The 25,961-nt window shown below is 38.3% G+C and overlaps 2 protein-coding genes across 5 annotated transcripts; one reads left to right on the top strand and one right to left on the bottom strand.

Annotated features, from left to right (window-relative positions):
- Window positions 1-3,949: 3,949 nt before the first annotated feature.
- Window positions 3,950-25,946, bottom strand: LOC145467452 (cation channel sperm-associated auxiliary subunit theta-like). 2 transcript variants are annotated; one of them, XM_081451008.1, is made up of 6 exons: window positions 25,561-25,946; window positions 24,483-24,586; window positions 23,037-23,220; window positions 5,396-5,481; window positions 5,045-5,123; window positions 3,950-4,298 (listed from the first exon to the last, which is right to left on the bottom strand). In XM_081451008.1, the coding sequence occupies exons 1-6, from the start codon at window positions 25,673-25,675 to the stop codon at window positions 4,222-4,224; spliced, it is 645 nt and encodes a 214-aa protein (XP_081307134.1). In that variant the 5' UTR covers window positions 25,676-25,946; the 3' UTR covers window positions 3,950-4,221. The 2 variants fall into 2 exon arrangements, 1 of the variants encoding a protein (XP_081307134.1); XR_014042053.1 differs by lacking the exons at window positions 23,037-23,220; window positions 24,483-24,586; window positions 25,561-25,946 and having other exon boundaries at window positions 4,256-4,298; window positions 5,230-5,423.
- Window positions 10,799-21,008, top strand: LOC145467843 (uncharacterized). 3 transcript variants are annotated; one of them, XM_081451450.1, is made up of 7 exons: window positions 10,799-10,942; window positions 17,676-17,690; window positions 18,019-18,156; window positions 19,129-19,272; window positions 19,407-19,547; window positions 19,835-20,014; window positions 20,903-21,008. In XM_081451450.1, exons 1-6 carry the CDS (start codon window positions 10,903-10,905, stop codon window positions 19,990-19,992), a joined length of 636 nt encoding a protein of 211 aa, XP_081307576.1. In that variant the 5' UTR covers window positions 10,799-10,902; the 3' UTR covers window positions 19,993-20,014; window positions 20,903-21,008. The 3 variants fall into 3 exon arrangements, with proteins under 3 accessions (XP_081307576.1, XP_081307578.1, XP_081307577.1); XM_081451452.1 differs by lacking the exon at window positions 10,799-10,942 and adding an exon at window positions 13,236-13,449; XM_081451451.1 differs by lacking the exon at window positions 10,799-10,942 and adding an exon at window positions 15,406-15,900.
- Window positions 25,947-25,961: the final 15 nt, after the last annotated feature.

Genomic DNA, 25,961 nt, shown 5'->3' with positions numbered 1-25,961 from the left:
GGGTTAAGTTTTGTTAAAACGTTGGTAACATTTGGAATTATTTACGCATCAGACCCACTTCTACAAGATATGACTAGGATCGTTTGCCTCCGTTGACTAACCTTCGATATTCTTAACTATAAACCCCTGTAGACCATGCTGAATTACGTGCGCCGATTTTTCAAAATCAGGGTAGTTTTCCACACGCTTTATCTCTAAAACGAAGTCAGTGACCCCCCCCCCCCCCAATTTTTTTTTTTTTTGCATTTCTGACACAAGTAACTCATTATCTGACTGCAGTAAAAATTTTTAAAAAAATCTATCGACTGGAAAATTTTCGCGCGAACGTCCTTAAGTCACAAAAGTGCCTAAAATAACATGACCTACAACACGAACGGTTTAAAAGATTAAAATTCTTATCGCTTTTCAGTTATCATCCTTGGTAGCACAAATAGAAAGTGGGTAAACGTTCTCTTCTGTACAGGTATTCTCGTTTGGATCTGTCTGAATCCTCACAAAGGACACTGATATTACTTATCAAACTCGATCTGATGTTAGAAATAATTTCTTACGTCATGTTTGATACAGTGAAGTTTAGAACAGCCGTTATCTGCAATCATGCACGTTCATAGATACATTATATAACTCAACAAAGTCAATCCAAACTATCATCGAACTAAGCTCAATAAAGCCAGCTATTAGGCCAGAGATAACGTCAGAATATAGAATCACGTGAGCGACTTTTACCATTAAATCACTTCTTGGGGCTTGTTTTTCACTGTATTTTGTAAACATGCAAGCTTCAATTTTGTGCGGCTGATGCGAAATATAATCTGCACTTAGTAATCATTACTGTAGTTAACTTTTTCATTTTCAGAAAGGGACCATGGGCTCTTGTTGTCAGTAATTAAAGAGAGCGAGTAATTAGTGCTCGCAGAGCTGCGTATGACCCTGATTAAAGGGTTCATTTTTTTCAGATATAACAAAGTTATTCTTATCAACGCCGCATGTTTCGAACAGGTACGGAAATTGGTAACTAAATGCTTATACACGTTGGTGTAGCACAGCGTCCAACTATCTCCTTAACTCGTAAATTCACTGGTCTGAGAGAACACGTGTTTTCACTAACCAATGAGGGCTTTATACAAAAAGAGGAAAATACGAAAAACGTGACGAGGCGTGCCGAAAAGCTATTTCGTTTGGGTCATATAGACGTTTGGACGCCGTGCTCGGTCACACATCAACAACACTCTACTAAACATGCTGAGATTATTAACAAAAGAAGATTTACGTTTCTGCGGCGAACTCAACTGAGGGAAACTATCTTGTGTTAATCTACGGTAAGCACCTAGCAAACGGGAAAGACAAAATGGCAACCAAAGTGAAGCAAAACGCAAAGAAAGTTGACAAAGACGAAGGCAACAACAACAATAATAACTTTGTTATGCCTCAAACTATCATCACGGAGAGAAAAGAGGGTTTCAAAACTTCTATGAGTGGTGTGGCGATCGTTACGAAACGCAGACAACTTCCAAGTAGTCACAGCAGCACGTGTCTTCCTGTTGGTGAAAGAACTGACCAGAATAGATTGTCTCTATTACTCTCAGAAGAAAGTGAACCAGACTTGTTTAATAAAACGTTTTGTAGCCGGTGCGATGAGGGCAGGTCGAAGTCGCAAGGGTATACGCGGTTTGATGCTTATCGGCAAGGACAGATGCACCACAAGATATATTCCACTGATTTTAAACACGTAAATTTTAACAGCGACGATACAAGACTGGTTGATGGGCTTCTAACGACAACGTTGTGTTCAACTGAGCTGTAAAAGCAATAATTTTGGCGATTTGATTCAGAAAGTCTTCTAAATTTTAATCGTCTGTTGTTTTATAGTTGAGGAATTAACTAAATTAAGGGAGCGAATTAAAAGCCACTGAACTAATGTGTCTGATGTCTATTCTGGCATTAGACAACACTTGACCATTCGACACAAATGTATATGCATTTGTAAGACTGTCGGTATATTTAATGTGGAAACAACACTCGTTAGAGTATAGGCTTATTTGCGTCCTTGCCGGAGTTAAAGCTGCAAGCCTAATCCAGTCAAATAAGTGAAGGGATAGCAAAAGTCATCACCTTACGTGCCGGTGGTTCTGTACTAAGTACGAAAGAAAGTAAACTGACAGCTCCTTATTTTCACAAGCAAAGGTCACATTAAACTTATCTTTGCAAACTTTCGATCCACATTCTGTTGCCGATCCTATCAGTATCCGAAGGCGTGTTCAGAGCACTAGCAACAGAATCAATGTCTCGTGTTTTCATGATAACCATGTAAATTTACACGAAATGGCAGTAGACCTTTTTAGCGCTCGTAGACCGGATCGAGTGGTTGTTAAAATTGCTGGTGTCGCGCGCCTTGTGATTGGTCAATAGGCCTTATAAGGTTTCTCAGACAAACTGCCAAAGCAAAGCAAGAAGCTTACCTGAAAGAAAATATAATCCTGAACCTGGTTTACCTCTAAAGATGAGTGCGGTCTGAGCATAATAAAACGTTTAGCAAGGAAAGGTACAACGCGAAAAACGGTTCAGAGAAACTTGACTATAGCTGAGGTGGTAAACGGATAACTGATTTCATTATACGAATCAGAAACAGCGTGTAAACATGTTATTTTGTGTATCGTATGTCATAAAGCGTGCCTTCGGGATACCGTGATTAACGAGCGCAGTTTCACTATATAGTTTTACGTTCGTTTTACGCCTTACTTCGGCAGGAAGTTGCACATGTTGCCGCCTGCTAGATCTACGTTTTAAACGGCGGATTTACGGTGTTTTAGATTTAGGGCGTTCACAGGTCAAGCTATATCTAACGCATTTTCTTTCATTATGAGTTGCCAACTTGAAATCACAATGGCATCTGATAAAATATCGTAACTAAGATCCACGTTGCAAAGTTTGGACAGGCAGTTCATGATTGGACTATTGCTGGTTTTCAGTGTCACACAATTCAAAATAGATCAAAATAAAAATCAAAACCGGTCAATAGATAAAGTCCAGAATCTGGGAAATGAAAGAGGGTAAATATGCAAAGATTCTCGCCAAAATTCTGGTCACAGCAATTTTTCTTATGCGAGATATGCGGAGAAATTTTTTACCCAAATTTATAGAGATTTTTATGGAGACGCCGTGCTGGTGCCCATCCGTGTGGGCACCAACATGGCGGCCGGAAACCGACAGAAACATCTGTCACTGCGTTTTGCTATAAAAGCGTGAATTTATCCCTCGAGAAACTGTAAAACATTAAAATAATACTTTTTCTAAGACATGAACTGTTCAGATAGCCAAGTTCCCCGAAATAAGTCACTTTTTTAACCATCATGACAGCTCTCTAGGCCGTCATGTAAATGCCGCGTCGCGCAAAAGCTTAGAAATTCAAGCGTAGTGTATCACAAAACCAAGAGCCCATTCGGAGCGAAAATTTGTATGAATATTAGTTTTCAGCTGCTCTTATACATCATCTAAGTAAAATATCAGGAAGATCAATAGTTTTGTAGTTCGAAGTTTGGTGACGTCATGTGAAAACCAGCTATTAGCCCACTTTTAGAAAATTTCAAAAGAATTTTCGTGATGCTTATCGGCTAAAGGAGGTCCCGAACTGAATTGTCGCTGTCCGAGGACAAGGTTTTAAGCAATCGTTAGTAAGCGCTGGTTAACCAAACACTACAAATAAAAGATAAAAAGGTATAGACCCCCGGGGGGGGGGGGGTACTCCCATATAAAAATGACGGGCGTGCTCGTCAAACCTGTTAGGGGCTAAAAAGCGGTTTTGGTAACTTTCAGGGTGTTCAGCCTCAAAAGGTCCACAGTGGGAGCTTTTGTGTTACCTTTTACGGTACTGAGCCGAAAAAGAAATATGACAGGAGATAATGTGTTACGTAAGAATTAGTTCCTCGTATGGGAGAAAAAATTCAAGCCACACGCGCAAGACAGGATCTTGGTAACTCTTGGAGGTTGTTTTCAAAATTTCCGACGAGCACCCCGCCCTTTTTATATGGGTGTCTCCTCCGGGTATAAACAAGTAAAAAGGCACTCTTAAAAACTTTGAAAAAATCACACTTCTTTAATGTTTATTTCACATTTTACGAAAGAGTCAAGGCGTCAGATGCTTTAAGAAAATAACAAACAGTGAATGTCAGGTCTTATCGAATATCCATGCACGAGGTTATTTGAATATTGGTTTCAGGGTAATTAAACAGGATTGGTAACAATGACTTCGCTGTTACTGCAACTTGGGACTTGAACCACAGGACGATGTCGGATAACATCTCACGCAAGTCAAGGAAGATAAGGGCAGGGTGTACATCGTACCCAAATGAGCAATTAGCCAATCAGAAGCCAAGTCTTCTGTCCTGATATCATGTAACGGACCTGATATGTCGGTGGATTCACCGCCAAATTTTGGAAGCAGTAAATGCCTAATTATATCTTGTTTAGTACACCTCTACGGCATATCATTGGCAAACTCATTAATAATTCATTATGCGCGGGAATATGCTAATTCAGCTCACAGTTTTCCTCGAGCTTTGCTCTCGGAAAACTGTTCGCTTCTCGGAACAGATAATGTCGGCGGAATATTATCCTAGCATATTCTCGCACAAAATGGAGGCTATTGTTTACTTGATTAGTATCGATATTAATGGTTCTATTTCTCCGTTTTCTCCTGAGTTTTAGCTTCGGTTGAGGCGAAACATCAAACACGAAAAACCGTGTTTGACCACATTTCTAAACGTGAGATGTTCTTCAATAATATTCCGCTACGCGTCGTATTTTCGACTCTCTTCTCGAAGTTTGGAAATGTGGTCAAATTTAAAGTCGGTCTTTCGTGTTGATATCTAACTGCCTTATTTCGTCTCTCATGGCTATTATAGCTCCACCAAATTTCCCTTGAGATCTTACCGAAGCGTACCGTAGAGGTACGAATTGGAATAGTTAGAAAAATTATTTGGGATGTACTAATTAGGTTTTCATGTAATGTTAATTTAAAATTTCCTTTGATTTATATAAAGGATACGATCCTTCGAATTCGCTTTAACATCAAAGTAGTTTAGATTGAGGTTTTCCGCTAATCTCTTGGCCAAAACACGTAGCTTCTAAACAATCCATGAAGAAATAAAGAACATAGAATAAAAAATATCATATGGAATTACTGCTCAATAGCTTTCGCTTGAGGTTTCACACACCCGTGCACATACTTACTCTAACGTGAATATCACTGCATGCTTACAGCTTACCGAGCAGCACCACACCAAGTACTGATCAACAGCATTCACTGAGCTTAAGTAAAAGAAATGATATTATCAGCTTCTAAGCCGATAAATGACAGCGATATCTAATGATTTACCTGGAGTTATCACTCACTTACCTTGTCATTTTTAGAGTATGATGTAATCTTTTGTTCGGTCACGTGAAATCCATTGAATACCACGTAGTAATACATCTGACCGGCACCTAAGAAAAAAATGCAGTGGCCCAGAGGTCGTCAGGAAACCCTCGTGCAGATGAGTGTTGCGTGACAAAATAACAGCTAAATAAATAACAGTACAGGAACTGCGCACGTAATAGAGCTTTTTGATGGAACAAACGTTTACGGTTATGATCTAAAAACTGTGGTCCTTCGTCGTCGGTAACTAATTTTCGAGTTCTTTTGAAAATTTAATTATCAACTTGTAGCAAGAAATAATGACCCCATAGAACGATTCTCCCATGTACATGAATAGCCTGACATGTCGGTCATCTCCCGCCCTCATCCTAAAGCTGAGGGCGGGAGATGACTGACATGTCAGGCTAGTACAGGCTAGTACATAAACTTCTTGCATTTTATACATCTATTTTTAGTATAAACTCTGCTAGCGGAATATCACGTGCCGTTCTTTGATTGGCTACGCTATTCACTATCTATTTTGTGATAGATAGTGAGTAGCGTAGCGGTATTTCCTTGTTAACAAAATGACGGCTGCTTCTTGGCGTTTTCGAAGTGTCTGCTGAGGAGGATTTCGATAAAGTTTTGGACGCCTAGTAGATTTATATCAAAACAATTGGATTATTCGACATCGATTTCTATCGCGCGATAGAAATCTCGAGCTCAAAATCTGATTGTTTAACAGACTGAACGTTGTGAAAGGATGAAGGGTAGGAGAGTTAATCCCTAATTTAGGCCTTTATATTCTCAAGGTAATCATCCTCAAGTTATTTTTAGACATGATATCCAGTCTTTCCACAGGTAATGATACCACTTGCGGTACGTGGATGTTTTCGAGGGGGATGAAAATGCGTGTAAAGTCGCTTGTGCTGTAGCTTGTGTCAAAGCCACCGTCGCCGCCCTCCCCGCCTCCCTCACCCTACCCACCCTCCCCATCCTCCCCGACATACCCACCCTCCCACCTTCTTTCTGAGTGAGGGCGGCTATGACGCAGGCTACTGGGATTTGCTATCTCCAGACCCTCCCGGATTTTCGATCCTGAAAGCAACGGCTAACTTGGGAGGGATTATCTTTTGTGAATAAGGCCGCTCTCTTACACTCATCCTCTCTTGACAGACTGCTATTTAAGAGGCGCCCTCTGTAAATTTCAACTATGGCCATTTGGACCAGAAAAAATCAAATTCCTCAAACTTTCTCAGATGAATGGTCTAGATAAGTGATTCACAAAAATATAACTTTCAGTTCAATTCGATTCGTATTTTAGCGCTGGGGCCACCATCTTGGTTTTGCCCCTCTGAGAGGGCGTTCAGAATTTTAAATTTCTTCCCTTTCGGACTACTCATGAAGCGCCATAAAAAAGGCGAAGTTTTAAAAGTAAATATCACCAAAAGTACCTCACTTGAGATCCCAAACCTACCCTCCACTTAAAGAGTAATGTCTCACCTGTAAAAACATGCAATAAACTTTGGGGGCAGTTAAAAGTGTAAAATGTTAGAAGAAGAAGTTTAAGCTGTGCTTTTGTCAACAAAGACCGCCGTCCTAATTAGCATAGTAACGTGAAAATAACGATGCACAGAGAAAACAATGATATATTCCACTTACCTCGCGACATGTCGACAACTGGATGTTCCACGATGCCTCATGTTATATTTCCAGTATGTTTCAGCCACATTTTCGGTGATTAGTGTACGAAATTACTCTCACCCATCGCCCACGATTAAGCAGATTTCAACTCTCCGAAGCCCGCTTAAGGTGGCTGAATACAGTTTTTGATGCCTGTGTTCATTCACCTTTTTCTCTAAAACCCTTGATCCTTCAGTCGCCAAAAATGGCAGCAAGCAAGTTAACATCACAAACTTTGGTTTTTTGATGGTTAAGCTGACGTATGTGCCGTTGCCATGGTAACATGAATAAATATAAATAGGCCTTTAAAATCGGTTTTGTTTATTTATAGAAAATCTAGTCATTAGATTTTCTTTGTAATTTGCATGCAACAAGCTTGTAACGATTCTCACAAGTTAACACCATTTTGTTAATAATTCAACAGAGAGATCTTTAATTATCCCTTGTTGAGGGTTCACTGGAATATCTATAATTTCCTTTGTTAAAGTTCAATCATTTTCAATACTCCAGTTACTTATTTCCTTAAGTATTTTCGTGCCAAATTTCGTGAAATTCTAATGAGTGGTTTTCGAGTAATAGGCGTATTTCCGAGAGTGCAATTTTCATTCAATCGCAATTTTTTGACCTACTACGCATGCGCTGCATTTAACTGGGTTCTTTCGGTAACAAAGAAAAAGCTGAGAATTGCTGGGTTCTTTGCAGCGTTACCTTTCCTAACATATCTTTGTAATAAAAGACTAAAGCCATCAATACTCTTGGTTCAATTATAGAGAAAAATAACGCAGATAGTAAATAAAATGATCGCTCTATTGACGGCATACTTGTTTTTAGCAATCCTTGTGCGTGCGCTGAATGACATCAGCAAAAGCGCGCGCGAAAACTGTGTTCGGCCACCTTACTAACATCTATCAATATTATTTGTCTTTCGTCTCATAAGCCGCCGATTACAAGAAGTTTAACAATTTGCTGAGATCCTAACTGACCCAGAGTCTGTAAGCAGCCTTTGAAATCCTCCTCTTAATCGAGGATTCTCATCAAGAACTCGTTTAAGCTCAGTTCTGTTTTGATCTGTTGTGCACCCGCCATTATTCCACAGATTGCGTTACATCTGACAAATGCACATTCCAACGGGTAGGGTTATGGTGGGTAGGAAGTGAAAATGTAACCGCCATTAAAGCCATTTTATGCATTTCTGTGACTAAGCTAGTAACTGGCTTTACCAGTGATTTGAACATGAGCTTCTGCTTGAAAACCCCTAATAGGGCCTCACTGATGAACTGATAAAGCTGATCAAGATACACAGATCATAATCTTTTGACCTGATACTGTCTATCGTTTTCTTTTTTCTTGATTTTTTTTTTTTATACAAGACCCCCCCTCCACCACCACCACCACCTACCCTGCAAAAATAACCTAGAAAATGCCTGCAAGCAGAAGCTCATGTTTAAATCAATACGAATTGAACTGAAAGTTATATTTTTGTGAATCACTTATCTAGACTATTCATCGGAGAAAGTTCGAGGAATTTGATTTTTTCTGGTCCAAATGGCCATAGTTGAAATTTACAGAGGGCGCCTCTTAAAGAAAATTCCTTGTGTGAGCACTTGGTCTTCGACATCCTTTTGTTGTCGTGTAAAGCGCTTTCCTTTTAACACTTTTCCCATTGTTGACTACAAAGCAAGCAGGCCGGGAGAACATGACTGTAATACTATCGCTCTCTTGCGGAAGTCTATTTTACTGCTAACTGCAAGACTACGGGTAGTTCCTCTTTCGCTCAGTCTGTCGAGGGTGACCGTAAATAAACCGCGAGGAAAACATGGCTGCGCCAAATTTCGCGGGGCATTTTTTTTTTCCTTGCGGCTTTCTTTCGCGTCAAGCACGATGAACTAATCGAAAGAGGGACTACTCGTCGTCCACCTAACAGCTTGCATCTAATGCTAGAGGTTCTGTTAATTTATTGGCTGGCGGCTTTTCGTGTTGACATAACCCTCTGAGAAGGTGTGTCGTGTTTAAACATCTTAAGAGGGGGAGAACCGCCGCTTCCCTGTGCTGTTTCCTGTAAATAATTAATGGTGTTTCAATATAAAGTGTGTACTCCTCAAGAATTCGGGATTTATCCGTTAGGAAAGGAACTAGAGCAGAATCAACACTGAACGAAAACTCAAGTTCAACCAACCAGATGGCCTTAGACGAACATTAAACCGAGTACAGTTAGCAGAATTTAATAGAGCAGACAAATAACAAAGACATTCGAATTATCTGAATTCGCTGGTTAGTATTCATCTAATTACTTATTTATAAAATTGAGAAAGTTAGCAACGACTTGGACTGTCATAAAAATGCGTCTAACGAACAAAACGGCATCCCAAGTTTACACGCCGACGTTTGAATCGATAACAGTAAAACGTGTCAAACCAGTAAAACCAGAAATTTGAAAACACGTAGTAAGCCTTGAATAACTTAATTTTGTGCTGAAGCACTTTCATTTGGTGAAAATTAGAAAATATGAACTTAGCAAACCAGAGGGCTCGGAATATATACTCTCAATTCCGTCTGCAAACTGACGGTTTACAGAAACTCGATAGAAAGAAAAATAATAACCACTCTTCTGTAGTGACAGACCATAGCTTCAGGCACAGACAGCAGGTTGTTTACGTTCAATAAGCATATTATCACAGCCACGTAATTCACGCTGAAAACGTTGACATATCTGGCCCCAAAACGTTTGCCAGACACCGTTTGTATGACTGGAGTTACGAAGAATCGATCACAATCCCCGTCTGAGCCTTATAGCAGGGTAAATTTCTTAGTGAGAATGTATGTCTTTTAAGATAAAAGTATTCATGTGTTAACATATTCGTGTCCATAACGGTCAACAGCAGGAGATTCAGATTTTCGGATTTCCTGCTAAAACAAGCTGAGATTCAGTACTAGAATTTGAGAGAAACATGGACAAATACTGAATATGAGAAATTCTGGCATTTCTCTGGGACTCCACACCATATTTCAGATTCTTTTTAAACTGCAGATATTCTTACATCGTTTCCTAGTTGATTGGTATCCATGGCGAATGCGACATAACTATAAAGAAACACATGTAGAAGAAATGGATTAAGATATCTGTCGATCCTCACAAAATCTGGCATTTTAAGAACTCCTTATAGACTAACATAGCACTATAATGGTGTATTATTGTTTGTGGCGCTGATGGCAAAGGAACAGAAACTCGATAGAAAGATTTCAGAAAATCGGCAGAAAGATTCTTCCAGAAGAATAATCAGCACGTAATAACCTAATAACGGACCATGACTTCAGTCACAGAGAGAGTCATGTAAAAAATAGGTACCCAAAAAGGGTACAAGTGTGGAATGTCTCGGTCGCATTAACGGACACGAGCCGATGACATTAGTGTGGGATACGACAGGTATCAGGTATCCCACAAAAAAGCACATAATCAATAGCCGAGTTATTAGGGAGTTTACGATATCCACGATGGCAACGGCAACGGCAACGGGAATGTCGCCAATTTGTGCGGATTTAATCTTTGAAAAAAGAAAAGAAAATTTTAAGTTTGAATAATTTTCTTCATAAAATAACGCTAGCTCGCAAAATGTTTTTTTAATTAAGGGCACTTTCCGCTAATACAATAGGACTCTTCGCTAACGGCACGGAGAAGATTGACAGCTTTTTAACTGCATGAATGTCTGAACTTTGGTTTCCATGGATAAAACTGAGTCGTCAAGAGCCGTGGTACATTTAATCTTGAGCACAAAAACTCTGTACGTAGTCGACGTTTGCTTCTTGACCAAGAAACAGTAGACGACAAAATGCAGAGTACAGCAGTTCTCCTGCTAATTCTGGGCGTAGGTAAGATAGATTCCATTCAAGATTGGCTTCTCTTCAATTAAGACTCTAACTGTTTCATACTGTGCTTTTGGTCGATAATCAGCTATAATCACTAGCCGAAATGATATTGCTTTGAGCAAATCGTTCCATGGGGTGTTTTCTTCCGTTATTAAGCCACGCTTTAAGTCATCGCCTTCTGTTAATTTTTTGTTTACCTAAAGAAACGTTTTCAAAGGGCAAATTATTTTACAGTGATTAATTGACAAAACAATGTCTGAAATAGCAACTTAAATATAACCAAAACAAAAACGGCGTGGTTTTTCCGTCGTTGGGTAATTCAAAGCAATTTACAGAGGCTCGTAGATTTTAAACGAAACGCCATTCAGTAAAAATACTGTCTGACTGCGAGAAGAGAAGAAAGTCATGGGAGACTAAACTAACGAATAGAATTTCACAAGAGCGGATAGTTCTTTGTAAATTTTGTATGTTAAAGGGGACTAGAAGCAGCTTCCCTTATCCCAGTGACTTTTCAAAGCAGAGGTTGTCACCGTCCGCCTGTTTACACTTTTCACAACAATTGTTATCAAGTAGAAAATGTTATCTAAAACTTTGCTTAAAACAAAATGTGTTTACACACCGTAGATAGGGGCACTAAAATTTGCAATTCAAGTGTAACAAGAGATAAATATATTTCCTGCCTTTGACAACTTCTTATTTTCAACATTATTCATGTAAGAGCATTTTGTACATCGGTTCGGTTCGCAAGAAAACTGTCTTTTAGACAGGCTATTCCTAAAATGAGATAACTACAACAATTAGATTTTGTCGACGTTGCCAAATTTCAAGGCTTACTCCCATGAATCTACCTTAAAAAAAACTGCCAAATTAGGAAATAAAAATACACCTACACACATGTTTATGCAAATGATGACTCATCAAATAGATACAACTTGTAAAAGCACATCACTTTCTTTCCCAAAAACGTTTCAAGCAGCTTTGTTTTCAGTTAACAACAGTAAATTATTTTCGTCGCGGCTAATCCCGAATGAAACTGAGACGACGTCGAAGAAGCTGTATCAATTTTATTTGTTTAGCTTCTCCTTGGATGTGGATAAAAGAGCACGCATATTACCTATAGCTCCTCTCAAGTAAGGGTGCGTTTCTTTAAGAAAATCCAAAAATAAAAAGAGCAACAAAAGTGTTCAGACATTTCGCAGCAGAATTCTCTTTTCGAGCTTCTTGGAAACATCCCCTCTTCCCTTCCCAAACAAAATGGGTATCAGAGAATTATCGCTAGATTTATTTGAAATAGAATAAGCGTTTAAATATCGCATTTTTTTACTGCTTTTGTCGCCCACTGTAGGTTTTTAATCTGAGTTAACACAGATAACTCACATCAAGAGAAAAAAAAGGATTGTAAATTGATTGTTTGCCGTCACCACACCTTAACTATAGACTATTTGCGCCACAGATTCTGAAATTGCTAGCAAGCTTCATTGATAATTGCCTCTGGCTATTTTTCTTCGAAAGATGTGCAGTGAAACCTGTATCACTGGCGCACCCCATATTAAGGGGACACCCTCTTTCAAGTGGACACCAGCTTGAGTCCCAAACTTCTCTTCCAACATTTACTTTAAACTAAACCTACATTCAGCTTACAAATCTGTTAAGCGGACGCAAACACCAATTCGAAGCCATTTTGTAGCACAAAGCCTGCAATAAGCAGACACCTCAACGGCTTTTTACTTCTAAGAGCTCGGCTCAGACTCCTTTTTAATTTATTATTTTTTTTTTTTACTTTTTTTTTTTCATGTAAATAGAAACTACCTCCACAGATCAATTTATCGCGCCAAATTTAGTAAGTTTGCAAAGTTTTATAAGAATCCGTTGGAAACTCATGGAAATATGGGAGCTCAAACTTGGTGACAAACAAATGTATGGCGTGAAAACACATCCCCTCTAGTGGTATGCATTTCTTTGTTAAAAATGGCAAGTTTTGGGTCCCATATTTCCACGAGTTTGCATCGAATTTTCTTAAATTCGGTGTGCTGAATTAAGCGCTGAGGCTTACTTTTTTTTGAGTTAAAAAAAAATGGAAAAACGTGTTATTGCAAAATTGGTCGATTCACCGTAGCTGGAGGAGAGGTTTTAACAGGTAAACGTTAAGCGTTTTAATTATTATATTTTTTTCTGTCTTAGAGACAATTTGCGGGAAAAAAGAAAAGAAAGTTTTAAGTTTGTATAATTTTCTTCATAGAATAACGCTAGCTCGCGAAAATTTAAATTAAGAGCTCTTTTCGCTAATATAATAGGACTATTCGCTAATGGGACCGAGAAGATTTACAACTTTTTAATGCATGAATGTCTGAGCTTTGGTTTCCATGGATAAAACTGAGTCATCAAGATCCGTGGTACATTTAATCTTGAGCACAAAAACTCCGTAGGCAGTCGACGTTTGCTTCTTGACCAAGAAACACTAGACGACAAAATGCAGGGTACAACAATTCTCCTGCTAGTTCTGTGCGTAGGTAAGAAAGATTCCATTCGAGATTCGCTTTTCTTTCAAGACTCTAACTGTTAGTTCATACTGTGCTTTTGGTTGATAATCAGCTATAATCACTAGCCGAATTGATATTGCTTTGAACAAATCGTTCCAAGGGGTGTTTTTTTCGTTATTATGCCACGTGTTAAATCATTGCCTTCTGTTAATTTTTTGTTTACCTACTGAGAAACGTTTTCAAAGGGCAAATTATTTTACAGTGATTGATTGATAATTCACTGTCTGAAATAGCAACTTAAGTATGACCAAAACAAAAACGGCGTGGTTTTTCCGTCGTTGGGTAATTCAAAGCAATTTACAGAGGCTCATAGATTTTAAACGAAACGTCGTTCAGTAAAAATACTGTCTGGCTGCGAGAAGAGAAGAAAGTCAAGGGAGACTAAATTAACGAATAGAATTTAACTAGAACGGATAGGTCTTTGCAAATTTCGTATGTTAAAGGGAACTGAAAGCAGCTTCCCTCATCCCAGTGACTTTTCAAAGCAGAGGTTGTCACCGTCCCTGTTTAAACTTTTAACAACAATTGTTATCAAGTAGAGAATGTTTTCTAAAACTTTGCTTGAAACAAAATGTGTTTACATACCGTGGATAGGGGCACTGAAATTTGCAATTACAGTGTAACAAGAGATAAATATGTTTTCCTGCCTTTGACAACTTCTTATTTTCAACGTTATTCGTGTAAGAGCATCTTGTATATCGGTTCGGTTCGCAAGGAAACTCTTTTTTAGACAGGCCATTCCTAAAATGATATAACTACAACAATTAGATTTTGTCGACGTTGCCAAATTTCAAGGCTTACTCCTATGAATCTACCTTTAAAAAAAACTCCCAAATTAGGAAATAAAAATACACCTATACAGATATTTATGGCTGTGATGATATCTTTTTCTGTCTTACAGACAATTTGTGCTTTGTTTTCAGTTAACGCCAACAAATTATTTTTGTCGCGGCTAATCCCGAATGAAACTGAGACGAAGTCGAAGAAGCTGTATTAATTTTCATTCGTTTAGCTTCTCCTTGGATGTAAATAAAAAAGCGCGCATATTACCTTTAACCCCTCTCAAGTAAGGGTGGGTTTCTTTAAGAAAATCCAAAAATAAAAAGAGCAACAAAAGTGTTCAGACATTTCGCAGCAGAATTCTCGTTTGGCGCTTCTTGGAAACATCCCCCCTCCCCTTCCCAAACAAAGGATTTGAAATAGAATAAGCGTTTAAATATCGCATTTTTTACTGCTTTTGTCGCCCACTGTAGGTTTTTAATCTGAGTTAACATAGGTAACTCACATCAAGAGAAAAAAAAAAGAATTGTAAATTGATTGTTTGCCATCACAATACCTTAACTATAGACTATTTTCGCCACAGATTCTAAAATTGCTGGCAAGCTTCATTGATAATTGCCTTTGGCTATTTTTCTTTGAAAGATATGCAGTGAAACCTGTATTAAGCGCACCCTATATTAAGGGGACACCCTCTTTCAAGTGGACACCAGCTTGAGTCCCAAACTTCTCTTCCAACATTTACTTTAAACTAAACCTACATTCAGCTTGCAAATCTGTTACGCGGACGCGGACACCAATTCTAAGCCATTTTGTTGCACAAAACCTGCGATAAGCGGACACCTCAACGGCTTTTTACTTCTACAAGCTCAGCTCAGACTCCTTTTTAATTAATTAATTTTTTTTTTTTTTTTACTTTTTTTTTCATGTAAACAGAAACTACCTCCACAGATCAATTTATCGCGCCAAATTTAGCAATTTTACAAACTTTCATAAGAATCCATTGCAAACTCATGGAAACATGGGAGCTTAAACTTGGAGAGAAACGAATGTATGCTGTGAACAAATATCCCCTCTAGTGGTATGCATTTCTTTGTTAAAAATGGCAAGTTGTGGGTCCCATATTTCCACAAGTTTGCATCGAATTTTCTTAAATTCGGTGTGCTGAATTAAGCACTGAGGCTTACTTTTTTTGAGTTAAAAAAAAAAAATGGAAAGACGTGTTATTGCCAAATTGGTCGATTCACCGTAGCTGGAGGAGAGGTTTTAACAGGTAAACGTTATTCGTTTTAACTATTATCTTTTTTTCTTTCTTAGAGACAATTTGCGGGGAAAAAGGAAAGAAAGTTTTAAGTTTGTATAATTTTCTTCACAGAATAACGCTAGCTCGCAAAAATTTAAATTAAGAGCTCTTTCCGCCAATATCATAGGACTATTCGCTAATGGGACCGAGAAGATTGACAACTTTTAATGCATGAATGTCTGAGCTTTGGTTTCCATGGATAAAACTGAGTCATCAAGATCCGTGGTACATTTAATCTTGAGCACAAAACTGTGTAGGCAGTCGACGTTTGCTTCTTGACCAAGAAACAGTATAGGACAAAATGCAGGGCACAACAATTCTCCTGCTAATTCTGTGCGTAGGTAAGATAGATTTCATTCAAGATTCGCTTTTCTTTCAAGACTCTAACTGTTTCATACTGTGCTTTTGGTTGATAATCAGCTATAATCACTAATCGAAATGATATTGCTTTGAACAAATCGTTCCAAGGGGTGTTTTTTCCGTTATTAAGCCACGCTTCAAGTCATTGCCTTCTGTTAATTTTTTTTGTTTACCTAGAGAAACGTTTTCAAAGGGCAAATTATTTTACAGTGATTGATTGATAACTCACTGCCTGAAATAGCAACTTAAATATAACCAAAACAAAAACGGCCCAGCTTTCCCGTCTTTTGCTAATTCAAAGCAATTTACAAGTGCTCATAGATTTTCAACCAAACTACGGTCAGTAAAAATGCTGCCTTTGGGGAGAGACAAAAGCCAGGGGAGACTAACTTAGCGAATAGAATTTAACTAAATCGGATCAGTATTTCGTCCTTTGTAAATTTCGTATGTTAAAGGGAACTGAAAGCAGCTTCCCTCATCCCAGTGACTTTTCAAAGCAGAGGTGTCATCGTCCCTGTTTACACTTTTAACAACAATTGTTATCAAGTAGAAAATGTTATCTAAAACTTTACTTAAAACAAAATGTGTTTACGTACCGTGGATAGGGACACTAAAATTTGCAATTACAGTGTAACAAGAGATAAATATGTTTTCCTGCCTTTGACAACTTCGTATTTTCAACGTTGTACATCGGTTCGGTTCGCAAGAAAACTGTTTTTTAGACAGGCTATTCCTAATATGATTTAACTACAACAATTAGATTTTGTCGACGTTGCCAAATTTCAAGGCTTACTCCCATGAATTTTCCTTAAAAAAATTTCGAAATTAGGAAATAAAAATTCACCTATACACATATTTATGCAAGTGATGACTCATTAAACAGATACAACTTGTAAAACCGCATCACTTTCTTTTGCAAAACGTTTCAAGCAGCTTTGTTTTTAACGCCAATAAATTATTTTTGTCGCGGCTAATCCCGAATGAAACTGAGACGAAGTCGAAGAAGCTGTATTAATTTTCATTCGTTTAGCTTCTCCTTGGATGTAAATAAAAAAGCGCGCATATCACCTCTAACCCCTCTCAAGTAAGAGTGCGTTTCTTTAAGAAAATCCAAGAATACAAAGAGCAACAAAAGTTCTCAGACATTTCGCAGTAGAATTCTCTTTTTGAGCTTCTTGGAAACATCCTCACTCCCCTCCCCAAACAAAGGGGGTATCAGAGAATTATCGCTAGATTTATTTGAAATAGGATAAGCGTTTAAATATCGCATTTCATGTCAGCTGCTTTTGACACCCACTGTAGGTGTTTAATCTGAGTTAACACAGATAATTCACAATAAGAGAAAAGAAAGATCTGAAAACTGATTATTTGCCATCACAACACCGTAACTATACACTGTTTGCTCCACAGATTCCAAAATTGCTTACAAGCTTCATTAATAATGCCACTGGCAATTTTTTTTCGAAAGATGTATCATCAATCCTACATCAAAATCATTTCAGCATATACAATGTTTAAAGTAAGAGTAAGATAAGATAAGACTTCACAGGAGGTGGTTGCACAATGTGGAAAAACGCACCTGAAGCCGGTATCATGCGAAAAAAAACAAAACATCTTGGTCTTCCCGTGCGAAGATATATTAATTTTGTTGTATCAACCAATGAAAGAGTGATAATTCGAGGACTTTATCAAATGATTTATTTTTATAGTAATAGCAAAAATAAATGCTAAACCTCTTTTTTTCTTTCATTTGCAGGGTACTCATTGGCAGGTAACATTTCTCTTAATTTGAATTTTTAATTTCTTTAGAAAATAGATCATATTTCGAGTTTATTTCAAGTGTGCCAAGTGCGTTAAGTTCTGCCCACTATCAAATGATGACATTCCAAAGTTTTGTGACATCGATCTTAAGAGGAAAAAACAAACTGAGGAGAAAAAAGCAGCTTCCTCTAAACTCTTCACTGTCTGGTTTTCTACCATAAAGCCAAAACAAAGATATGTACCTAGTAAATGTTCTAAAAGTTAACACTTTTAGGCCGTAAAAAAAGACTTTCCCATGTCTAAGCATAAATCATGATTAATTCTCCAATGAACTCTAGACCCATGCGATGTTAGCCCTGACGACCGCAACGATTGTGGATGGTTCGGGATTGACGAGGATACATGCGAAGACAGAGAATGTTGCTATGATGACACCGACCACGGTCATGATACTAAGTACTGCTTTTATCCAACTGGTTAGTATACTGAAAACTTAATTCTACTAAAAAAGGGATTCAATCAAAAAAGAAAAGGCTTAAAATTTTCTCAAACTTGTCCAATTTGTAATTATGTTATGCTATGAATCTTACACAAATGCAACAAAAACGGAGGTAGGGAAGGCCAGCCAAGTGGCCCATCAGGCCTGAGCTTATCCCGGTTTCTGAAGCATGAAGCGACTAGGAATATTTCTACTCCCCCAGGATGGGATATTAGTCCATCGCAGGGTTACCCCCAGCATTAAATTTGCACGTACCCATTTATACACCTGGGTAGAGAGAGGCACTGTGAGAGTAAAGTGTCTTATTTAAGAACGTATCTGGGGTCGGGCACACTAACCATGAGGCCACCGCCCCTCCAAACACGGGGGTTACCTGGCTCTTTTTGCACAATAACACCCTCAAGTTTTTGCTCATGTGGACGACAGTTCAACTGGCTTTTCATCACCTTCCACGAAAATACGGTCAAAATATCCACGCGACGCACGTGGTAAGGTGACTGGTTACCATGTCTAAATTAATTTGAGAACGATTGCCTTGGTAATAAGGTCTATATGGGGATTAACACTCTCCCCTTCATCCTCTCTCAATAACTCTAAAACAGTTGAGGGTGAATTAGTATAATAGTGACTATTTTCATTACTTTCGTCTCCCTTCGATTTAACCGTTTCAATCTTTAAACTGCTAAAGGCAAGTTTTCACCAGCGTATAATGATAGCAACATACACAGAGGCTTTGGAAGTAATATTCAACATTTTACTGTGTCTAGGTATGTTATTTACGCTTATCCAATCATATTAACTTTTCAGGGAATTTATCATGGCGTTGTCAAATATGCCGCTGAAAAAAGCTCGTTTGCTACCCTTACTACTCATAGATATCGTCCGTCTCATTTCAAACATTTACATTTATCTCATTAATATTCAGCAATAATATTTTCTGTTTTTGCAGATAGCCCGTGTTACGGAATTGACCCAGAAAAACGAATTGACTGTGGCTATTATGGCATACAACGTGATGAATGCGAGAAAGTCCGAAAATGTTGTTTTGATCATACAGTGCCAGATGTACCATATTGTTTCTTTGGCAATCAAGGTATGTATGTCGGTATTTAGAATTTGTGTCCAAAATAAGTAGGACTTGACAACTACGTCTCTCCTTTTCATCTGAATGGTGTAGCATCTAATTCGTTCTAATATCATCTATCAATGACTTACTCTCCTATATAGCTGACACATGCAGTATTAGACTTGAAGATCGCACCGACTGTGGATGGGTGGGTATAAACGAGGACACATGCGAAGACAGAAGCTGTTGCTATGACGACACTGACTATGGCAGGGATACTCCCTATTGTTATTATCCAACTGGTTAGTGTGCAGTTAATAACCAAGGTTAATACAAATCATTTTCCTAAACTATGAAATGCGGAAAGAATGTATATTGACATTACTTAGATTTTCGCTTAAAAGTACTACTACTGCATACACCCAATTCCCTTGATTGTAATTTTGTTATCTCATCAAGATCAGTAAATTAACAAACATTAAGTTTGCAAACAAACTGATTAATGTCACCCGATATATTCTTACATATCGTATAGGCTTACTGTCAGCATCTTATTTTCTTTAATTACTTTCGGTTTGTCGTTGTGTAGATAGCAAATGCTACGGGATTCCGCCAGAAGCACGAATCGACTGTGGCGAACTTGGGACAGACCGGGATGAGTGCGAAAACGAAAAGGGTTGCTGTTATGTGCCCGATTCAACACCCGGTGTTCCTTGGTGTTTTCATGGGAAAAAAGAAGATAAATAAAAGGCTTAGCCCAGCTGATAAGGTACGAAGAAGCCATATTCACTTGGATTTTCTGTCACGATGTAAAAGGGACTAGCACGATCAAGTAGTTATCCAGTATTTTGTTTTGTTTTGTTTTGTTTTCTTTGCGACTTCCTTTTGTTAACCATCTCAAGCTAAGGCAGGACTTGTTCCTTGCTAAGATCCCCGCGAAGTTTAAACCATTTTCTTACAGAAACAACGTTGTCTGTTACCCCAGGTACACCAAAGGTAACCGTCAATAGGCATTTAGTGCCCTATCGCTTACGATATTTTTATGGTGGTCACGTTTCTAATGACGTCATAATCTTGGCAATGGTAAAACCTCAAATGGGGTGGGAATGGTCAACTTAAGCGAAGTATAAGATATCACTTATTCTTTGCCTTTACTAAAAGAAACCATCCCTTGAAAGATATTAAGAGACAAAATATGTCACGTAACCTGTTTTGCTATTTTTCTCTTAAACGATACATCCCTGTCAACCATTCCGATCATAATCGTAAAAGGGACAGCAAGAAAATCACTATAACATTTTCAATTTATGTTCATTATATTGTATCTCGCCACTAGGCCATTTTCGATTTTCTTTAAATCCAATCAAACATTGATAACAGGTCATGTGACCCAGCTAATCAACACAATATATTATGTTAGTGTTGCCAAGTTTTGAAGGTGTTTTGGTTAGTCGCTGAAAAGTTATGGCTGTTTTCAGATTTTAGGCAAATTAGGTTGTGAGCAATGCCTCAATTGATGAGTTGTTAATACTTAGTCTTACAAGCAAATTGATATCCCAAGAAAAAAATCATTTCTGAAGTAATAGCAAACCTTGCAGACAAGAATATCCAAACATATCTTTAACTTTTAAATTCGCTTTTAAATTTTTCTTCACAGCCTGGCTTACTGCAGATGAGGTGAAACATGGGGAAAGAATAAACGGTTGTAGGAGTAGATTGGTTACTGAATAAAGATAAACTGAATCAAACAAAAGTCTTTATTTCCTTAACCTACAATGCGACTAGACCGGTTTTCAAATGTGCGTCAAATGACGAAACTGAGATAATCACTCTGGCCAATCACAAAGTACACGGACAATCATATCCAGTGAGCCAATCAAAACTCAAGCAAATGTAGTTAACGTGGAATGAATGAAGAAAACCATGTGCGTACGAGTCGGGACTGGTTTTGCTTTCAGGTCCGATTGGATGACAAAGTGGCGTGAGTTTTTTTTCACGCCAGTCTCTTAAAAGCAGAAATGTAATAGTAAAGCAAACGTAAATTGAATTGCTTTCGACTCTCAAGTAACAAAAAAACACCCTGATAGCCCCTTAAGGACGTTCGCGCTAGTTGTTTCTGCGCATGCTTACTGCGCACGCAAATTCACACGCCACGTCATGCATCGAGCGCGCGCGCAAAGTACTAAAATGGACAATGATAGGGCAGATGGCCATTGCTATAGCTTTGCGTGGATTTAACGATCTTGGAAGTTCGGTGACCCCTACTTTTCTTTCCAGAAACAAATTTTATTTACAATTATCTCCACACTGTCCAAAAATGAACAAAAAAAATCAATGTGGGAAGTTAAAAAAAAATCAAGATTTCTGTCCACGGGACCTCGAATCCTGTCTTCTTGCAGCTGCAAGGCGCTTGAAACTAAGGTCGCTAAATGCGAAATTGTTCTTTTAAGAACCTCTCCAGTTGACTAAATTTTCTTTAGTAATAGATACATTTAAACAATATTTGGCTGAGAGCATTTCACTTCGAAGATCTAATTGCAATATATTTGGGCTTACAGGCACTGCGGCCTTAATTGCTCGATAACGAAGCCCGATTCTTTCAGATTTAGGGTGTTCTTCCGGGAATGTAATCTCCAAAGCGAAGTCGGTGACCCCCATTTTTTTCACATTGCTGACATAGCTAACGCATCATCTTACAGCGGTAAAAGGCTCAGAAAAAAATCATTGTTGGCAAATTTTTGCACCAACGTCCTCAAAGGGATAGTTTCATGATTTGGCGCATTTGCAAGCTGTCACATAAGCTAAAGTACTTTTTACGCCTTAAAATTGAATCACAATGTAGCGCAGCAATCACAGACTATAATCTGAGTAAACAGAATGACTGGTGCCCAAAATTTCGCGAAGATACAAAGGATTTCGAGAAATGTTCCATTCAGTTTGGAGCGTCGAATTTTTTAATTGAGCAGGATTTTGTCCTGGATACTCTGACAGTATTCGAAAAATCTGGGTGTTGCCCCGCGCTACAAGGTCAGGAATAGCAAGTGCCACGTGTTACGAAACTAATAACAGAATTTCAAGAAATAATCCTAGGACACTGGGACCGTTCTCTAAGATCATCATCTCTTGCTGAATTTGAAAAATGGGGTCAAAAAAGAAAATTCATTACCATGGTGAGTTTCGAAAGATCCCGTCTTGGTTTTACCACTTGGATGTGTTGGATGTTCAGTTTTGAATGATTTAAAAGAACGACATTTTTGCACTTTGCATTTTTCTTTTTATCAACTAACAATCAGCTGGCCAACAGATACGAATGGATGCTTATCATTTCGTTGACGTTCGTAATGAAATATCGTGTTAAAGGTGTCCTCGTCAAAGATAGAAAGACAATGGAGCGATTTCCAAAATTCTCGGAGGTCCCTGGTTCAAATCTTCCGCCCTACCGCTATCTGGATTTGTTCTCGGTAGCCCCGAGTTCAACTCCTCGGCCGCGTTGTGTAAATAGCCAACTGGTCAGCCTCCCACCAGTTGGGATTCTTAATAGTTTATGTCATATTTGAAATTTTTGTTTCTTTATGTACAGTGTCCCCAATTAGCACATTAGTGCTAAATACATCGACACTTAAATAAAGTGATTATTATTATTATTATTATTATTATTATTATTATTATTATTATTATTAGGTACCCATTGGAGGTACCAATTAAATTGAGTTTAAATATAATCCTAAATCATGGTATCAGCCTGGCAAGAAGATGACAACTACAGAAAGAATAAATAAGTTCGATCTTACCGTGTTTTTGAGCCTTGAGTCTGATGTAAACGTTGTGAAAATTCCCACTGTCCACTGAATGTTCGCCAATTGAGCACGTGTACTGTTCACGTTCACTGTCCAATACACATCTGCGATGTCCACGGTTTTCCCACGCCATGATGGCTGACACGCCACCAATAAAGAGAGGAAAAAACATGTATTGCTGGGGAGGGAGGGTAGGATAGAAAATATTAGTGCAAGAAGCGAGCTAACCTATGCCCTTTAAGTAGAAGTGACTTTTTAAATTGTAATATAGCTGAAAAGGTAGCGCATTGAATGAAAGCGATCAACCATTCTTTAACTACCGCCATTTCCTTACTTAACTATTTTTAATATTTTTACGTTGTAAAAAAGTAGAACCCTGATGGGTCATTGGTCAGATTTTGCAATACAAACCGCTTCTGTCGACTGCCCTTGAACGGAGTTAAAATTAAACCTTCATTTTTAAATATTGCTCGTCATAAGTATGGCCTGGGAACGTACGTCAAGAGATTGCTGCCTGATTCCTCCTCAGGCCACTCAACAGACAGAGTCGTACAGCCATGATGCATAGTAGTTTTTATGATACACACCTCTTTCTAGTCATCCCTCGATGTGTCTTCACGATTAAAGAGGCTTTCAGTACAATGCTAAGGAACTATGACGAGCCGATTTATTGATATATAGACTGTTAAGTTGCCTAAAGATTAAAAACAGTATTGTAGAAAAAAAAAAGCTTCGTGGAGTTTAACAAAGGAGCAGTATATATCGTAAAAATGACATCAACAAGTGAAGCCGAAAGACATCTATAGTATTAACGGAAACCCAAAAATAATAACCTCGTTTTCGTGTAAAATACTATACTAACGGAACGCATGAGAGCTATTAAAGGGATGTTATCGTAAGTTACGCATGTACGAGGTTTTGTTCTCGACTGCGGACAGACGTTTTGTGTCTTTAAGGGGGATCCTTCTTAACTACAAACTGGTCATGAATTTGTTGCTAAGGAAGATTTCTAGCGGTCCTGTTTTAAACAGCAGACCTCCTAATGATAAGTTTTTGCACAGGTTTGTTCCATTGAAGAGTCCCGCAAAAGTTTCAAATCACGGCCATATATGACCAGTCACGTGACCAGAATAGGAAAAACCCTAAGCTTACAAGACATCTAAATCCGAAAAATTAAATGTGTCAAGAGATTAAGAACGTCCACGTGCTTAATGCTACGCCGATGGGTTTTATGAAACTCGCTTCATCGTAAAAGTTATGAGGTAATAAACATCCGTATTAACAGACTTTCAACAGTAGCGAGCGAGCGAAAGTTCTTAGTTTTTTCTTTCCAGATGCGGACTTCTCGACTCGTTAGTCATTGACAACTGTTTTTGTAAGTTTACCAAAAATTATTTACAAGGTAAGACTAATATAATGCTCCACTTGAAGAATACTTACGCTAGCCTCGTGCGCAAGTCCCCACGTGACCAATGTAACTATGGAAACCACGGCCGTGAATGTCCCGATGTAAAATCGTCGCCGACTTAGAGTTAGAACAAACTCTGCGATTTAATTACAACTAGAATTAAAATCAACAGATTAGCGTGTCGGACTGATTTTTTGTACAAGTAGTTTTGAAAACTGACTTGTGTCATAAAATCTCAGCTTTTGGTACCTACTGTGGTTAGCCGATTATAACTTGCTCTGTCTAAAGATGGATTGGATACTAAGGCTAAGTAAAGAATGTAAGGTTCCGGCTAAACGGAGCTGATATTCCCAGGATTTTCATCTTTTATCAAATTCTCATCCCTGGATAATGCATTTCTGGCTTTCTGATTGGTCCACTGAATCTCCATACCCACGGTCGGCTCTCAAACCTTAAAATACTCAGCGGGAAGCGAAAGTTCTGTCAGAAAGACATGGCTGTAAGCAGCGGATTTGGTGAGCTTTCTACAGCGGAAACACAAGAAATAGTGCGTAACGAAGTCCCAGAAACTTTACAAAGACACAGAATGTCGCGATTAAATGGAGGGTTTCACTGCTCGGCGCATGTCTCTAGATCAAAATACTTTTGTTCGCTTCTTATCAATGCTATCGCTTTTAAAACCCCACTCAGATGTAGTTCAGCAATCACACGCTATAGTTGGTCGTGGCAGAATGACGAATGACCAAAATTCTCAGAAGATTTTTACCGACGCTGTCGATCGTTGAATTTAGCTAAAACTTTTGACTAGTACGATTTATTCTACGGTTGATTATTTTATGGCTATTTGCATGCGAAATTAGGTAACTTACTAACAATTTGTTCAAGAACAATGAAAAACTGGGCCTGTGCCAAAAAGCTTGAACAGGCAATTACATAGTTTTTTTTAACACGAAAAATTTCAATACGCTTGTGTTAAATTTATAGCAAAAAGGACTGAATGAAGAAGAGATGCTAAAACCCAAGCTTAGCACCTTAATTACATTTGGGTCTTGTCCTTTCATTCTGTGGCCTAAATGATTTTAAGCATCTTTACCATAGCCGGTCACTTACTGTTTCGTCCAACCTCCTGAAACGGATAATAAGGATTTGACTGAAGCCTTCGATTAAATATTGCTTCCGGTTTTTCAAGGATTTCAAGGGTTTTTAGCGCCTTCATGAAACCCATCTTACTTCTTTTTTTTTTCGCTCAGAAACAAACAAAAAAAACAGTGATGTCATAACTGCCGCGGCGTTTGTTACGTCAGGTCTCGAGCGCAATGCCGAGTAACGTACAAATCACGCGCCTGTTACAAAACTGGTTCAACCAGTTTCGCCTTTTTTACCCAACCCTCTAGTTTTGCAGCTGAAATACTTAACACGAGTACGTGCAAGAAAACAGCAAGAGAACCATTTAAAACAGCTTGAAATAAATCTCTTTTAAAATTTGAACCTCCGAAATCACACGAAAAACA

Source organism: Orbicella franksi, chromosome 14, assembly GCF_964199315.1.
Source record: "Orbicella franksi chromosome 14, jaOrbFran1.1, whole genome shotgun sequence".
Taxonomy (NCBI): domain Eukaryota; kingdom Metazoa; phylum Cnidaria; class Anthozoa; order Scleractinia; family Merulinidae; genus Orbicella; species Orbicella franksi.
Note: the sequence above shows the minus strand (reverse complement) of the source record. Positions and strands in the feature narration are given on the sequence as shown.

Bases quoted from the DNA above. Each gene is read 5' to 3' on its own strand.
- LOC145467843 (XM_081451450.1), top strand. From the start codon at position 10,903: ATGCAGAGTACAGCAGTTCTCCTGCTAATTCTGGGCGTAG. The intron at 18,157-19,128 runs GTTAGTATACTG...CTGTTTTTGCAG, and splicing joins GTACTGCTTTTATCCAACTG to ATAGCCCGTGTTACGGAATT. The intron at 19,273-19,406 runs GTATGTATGTCG...TCTCCTATATAG, and splicing joins TTGTTTCTTTGGCAATCAAG to CTGACACATGCAGTATTAGA.
- LOC145467452 (XM_081451008.1), bottom strand. From the start codon at position 25,675: ATGGGTTTCATGAAGGCGCTAAAAACCCTTGAAATCCTTGAAAAACCG. The intron at 23,221-24,482 runs GTAAGTATTCTT...CTCCCTCCCCAG, and splicing joins GACTTGCGCACGAGGCTAGC to CAATACATGTTTTTTCCTCT. The intron at 4,299-5,044 runs GTATCCTTTATA...GACTTGCGTGAG, and splicing joins TAAAGCGAATTCGAAGGATC to ATGTTATCCGACATCGTCCT.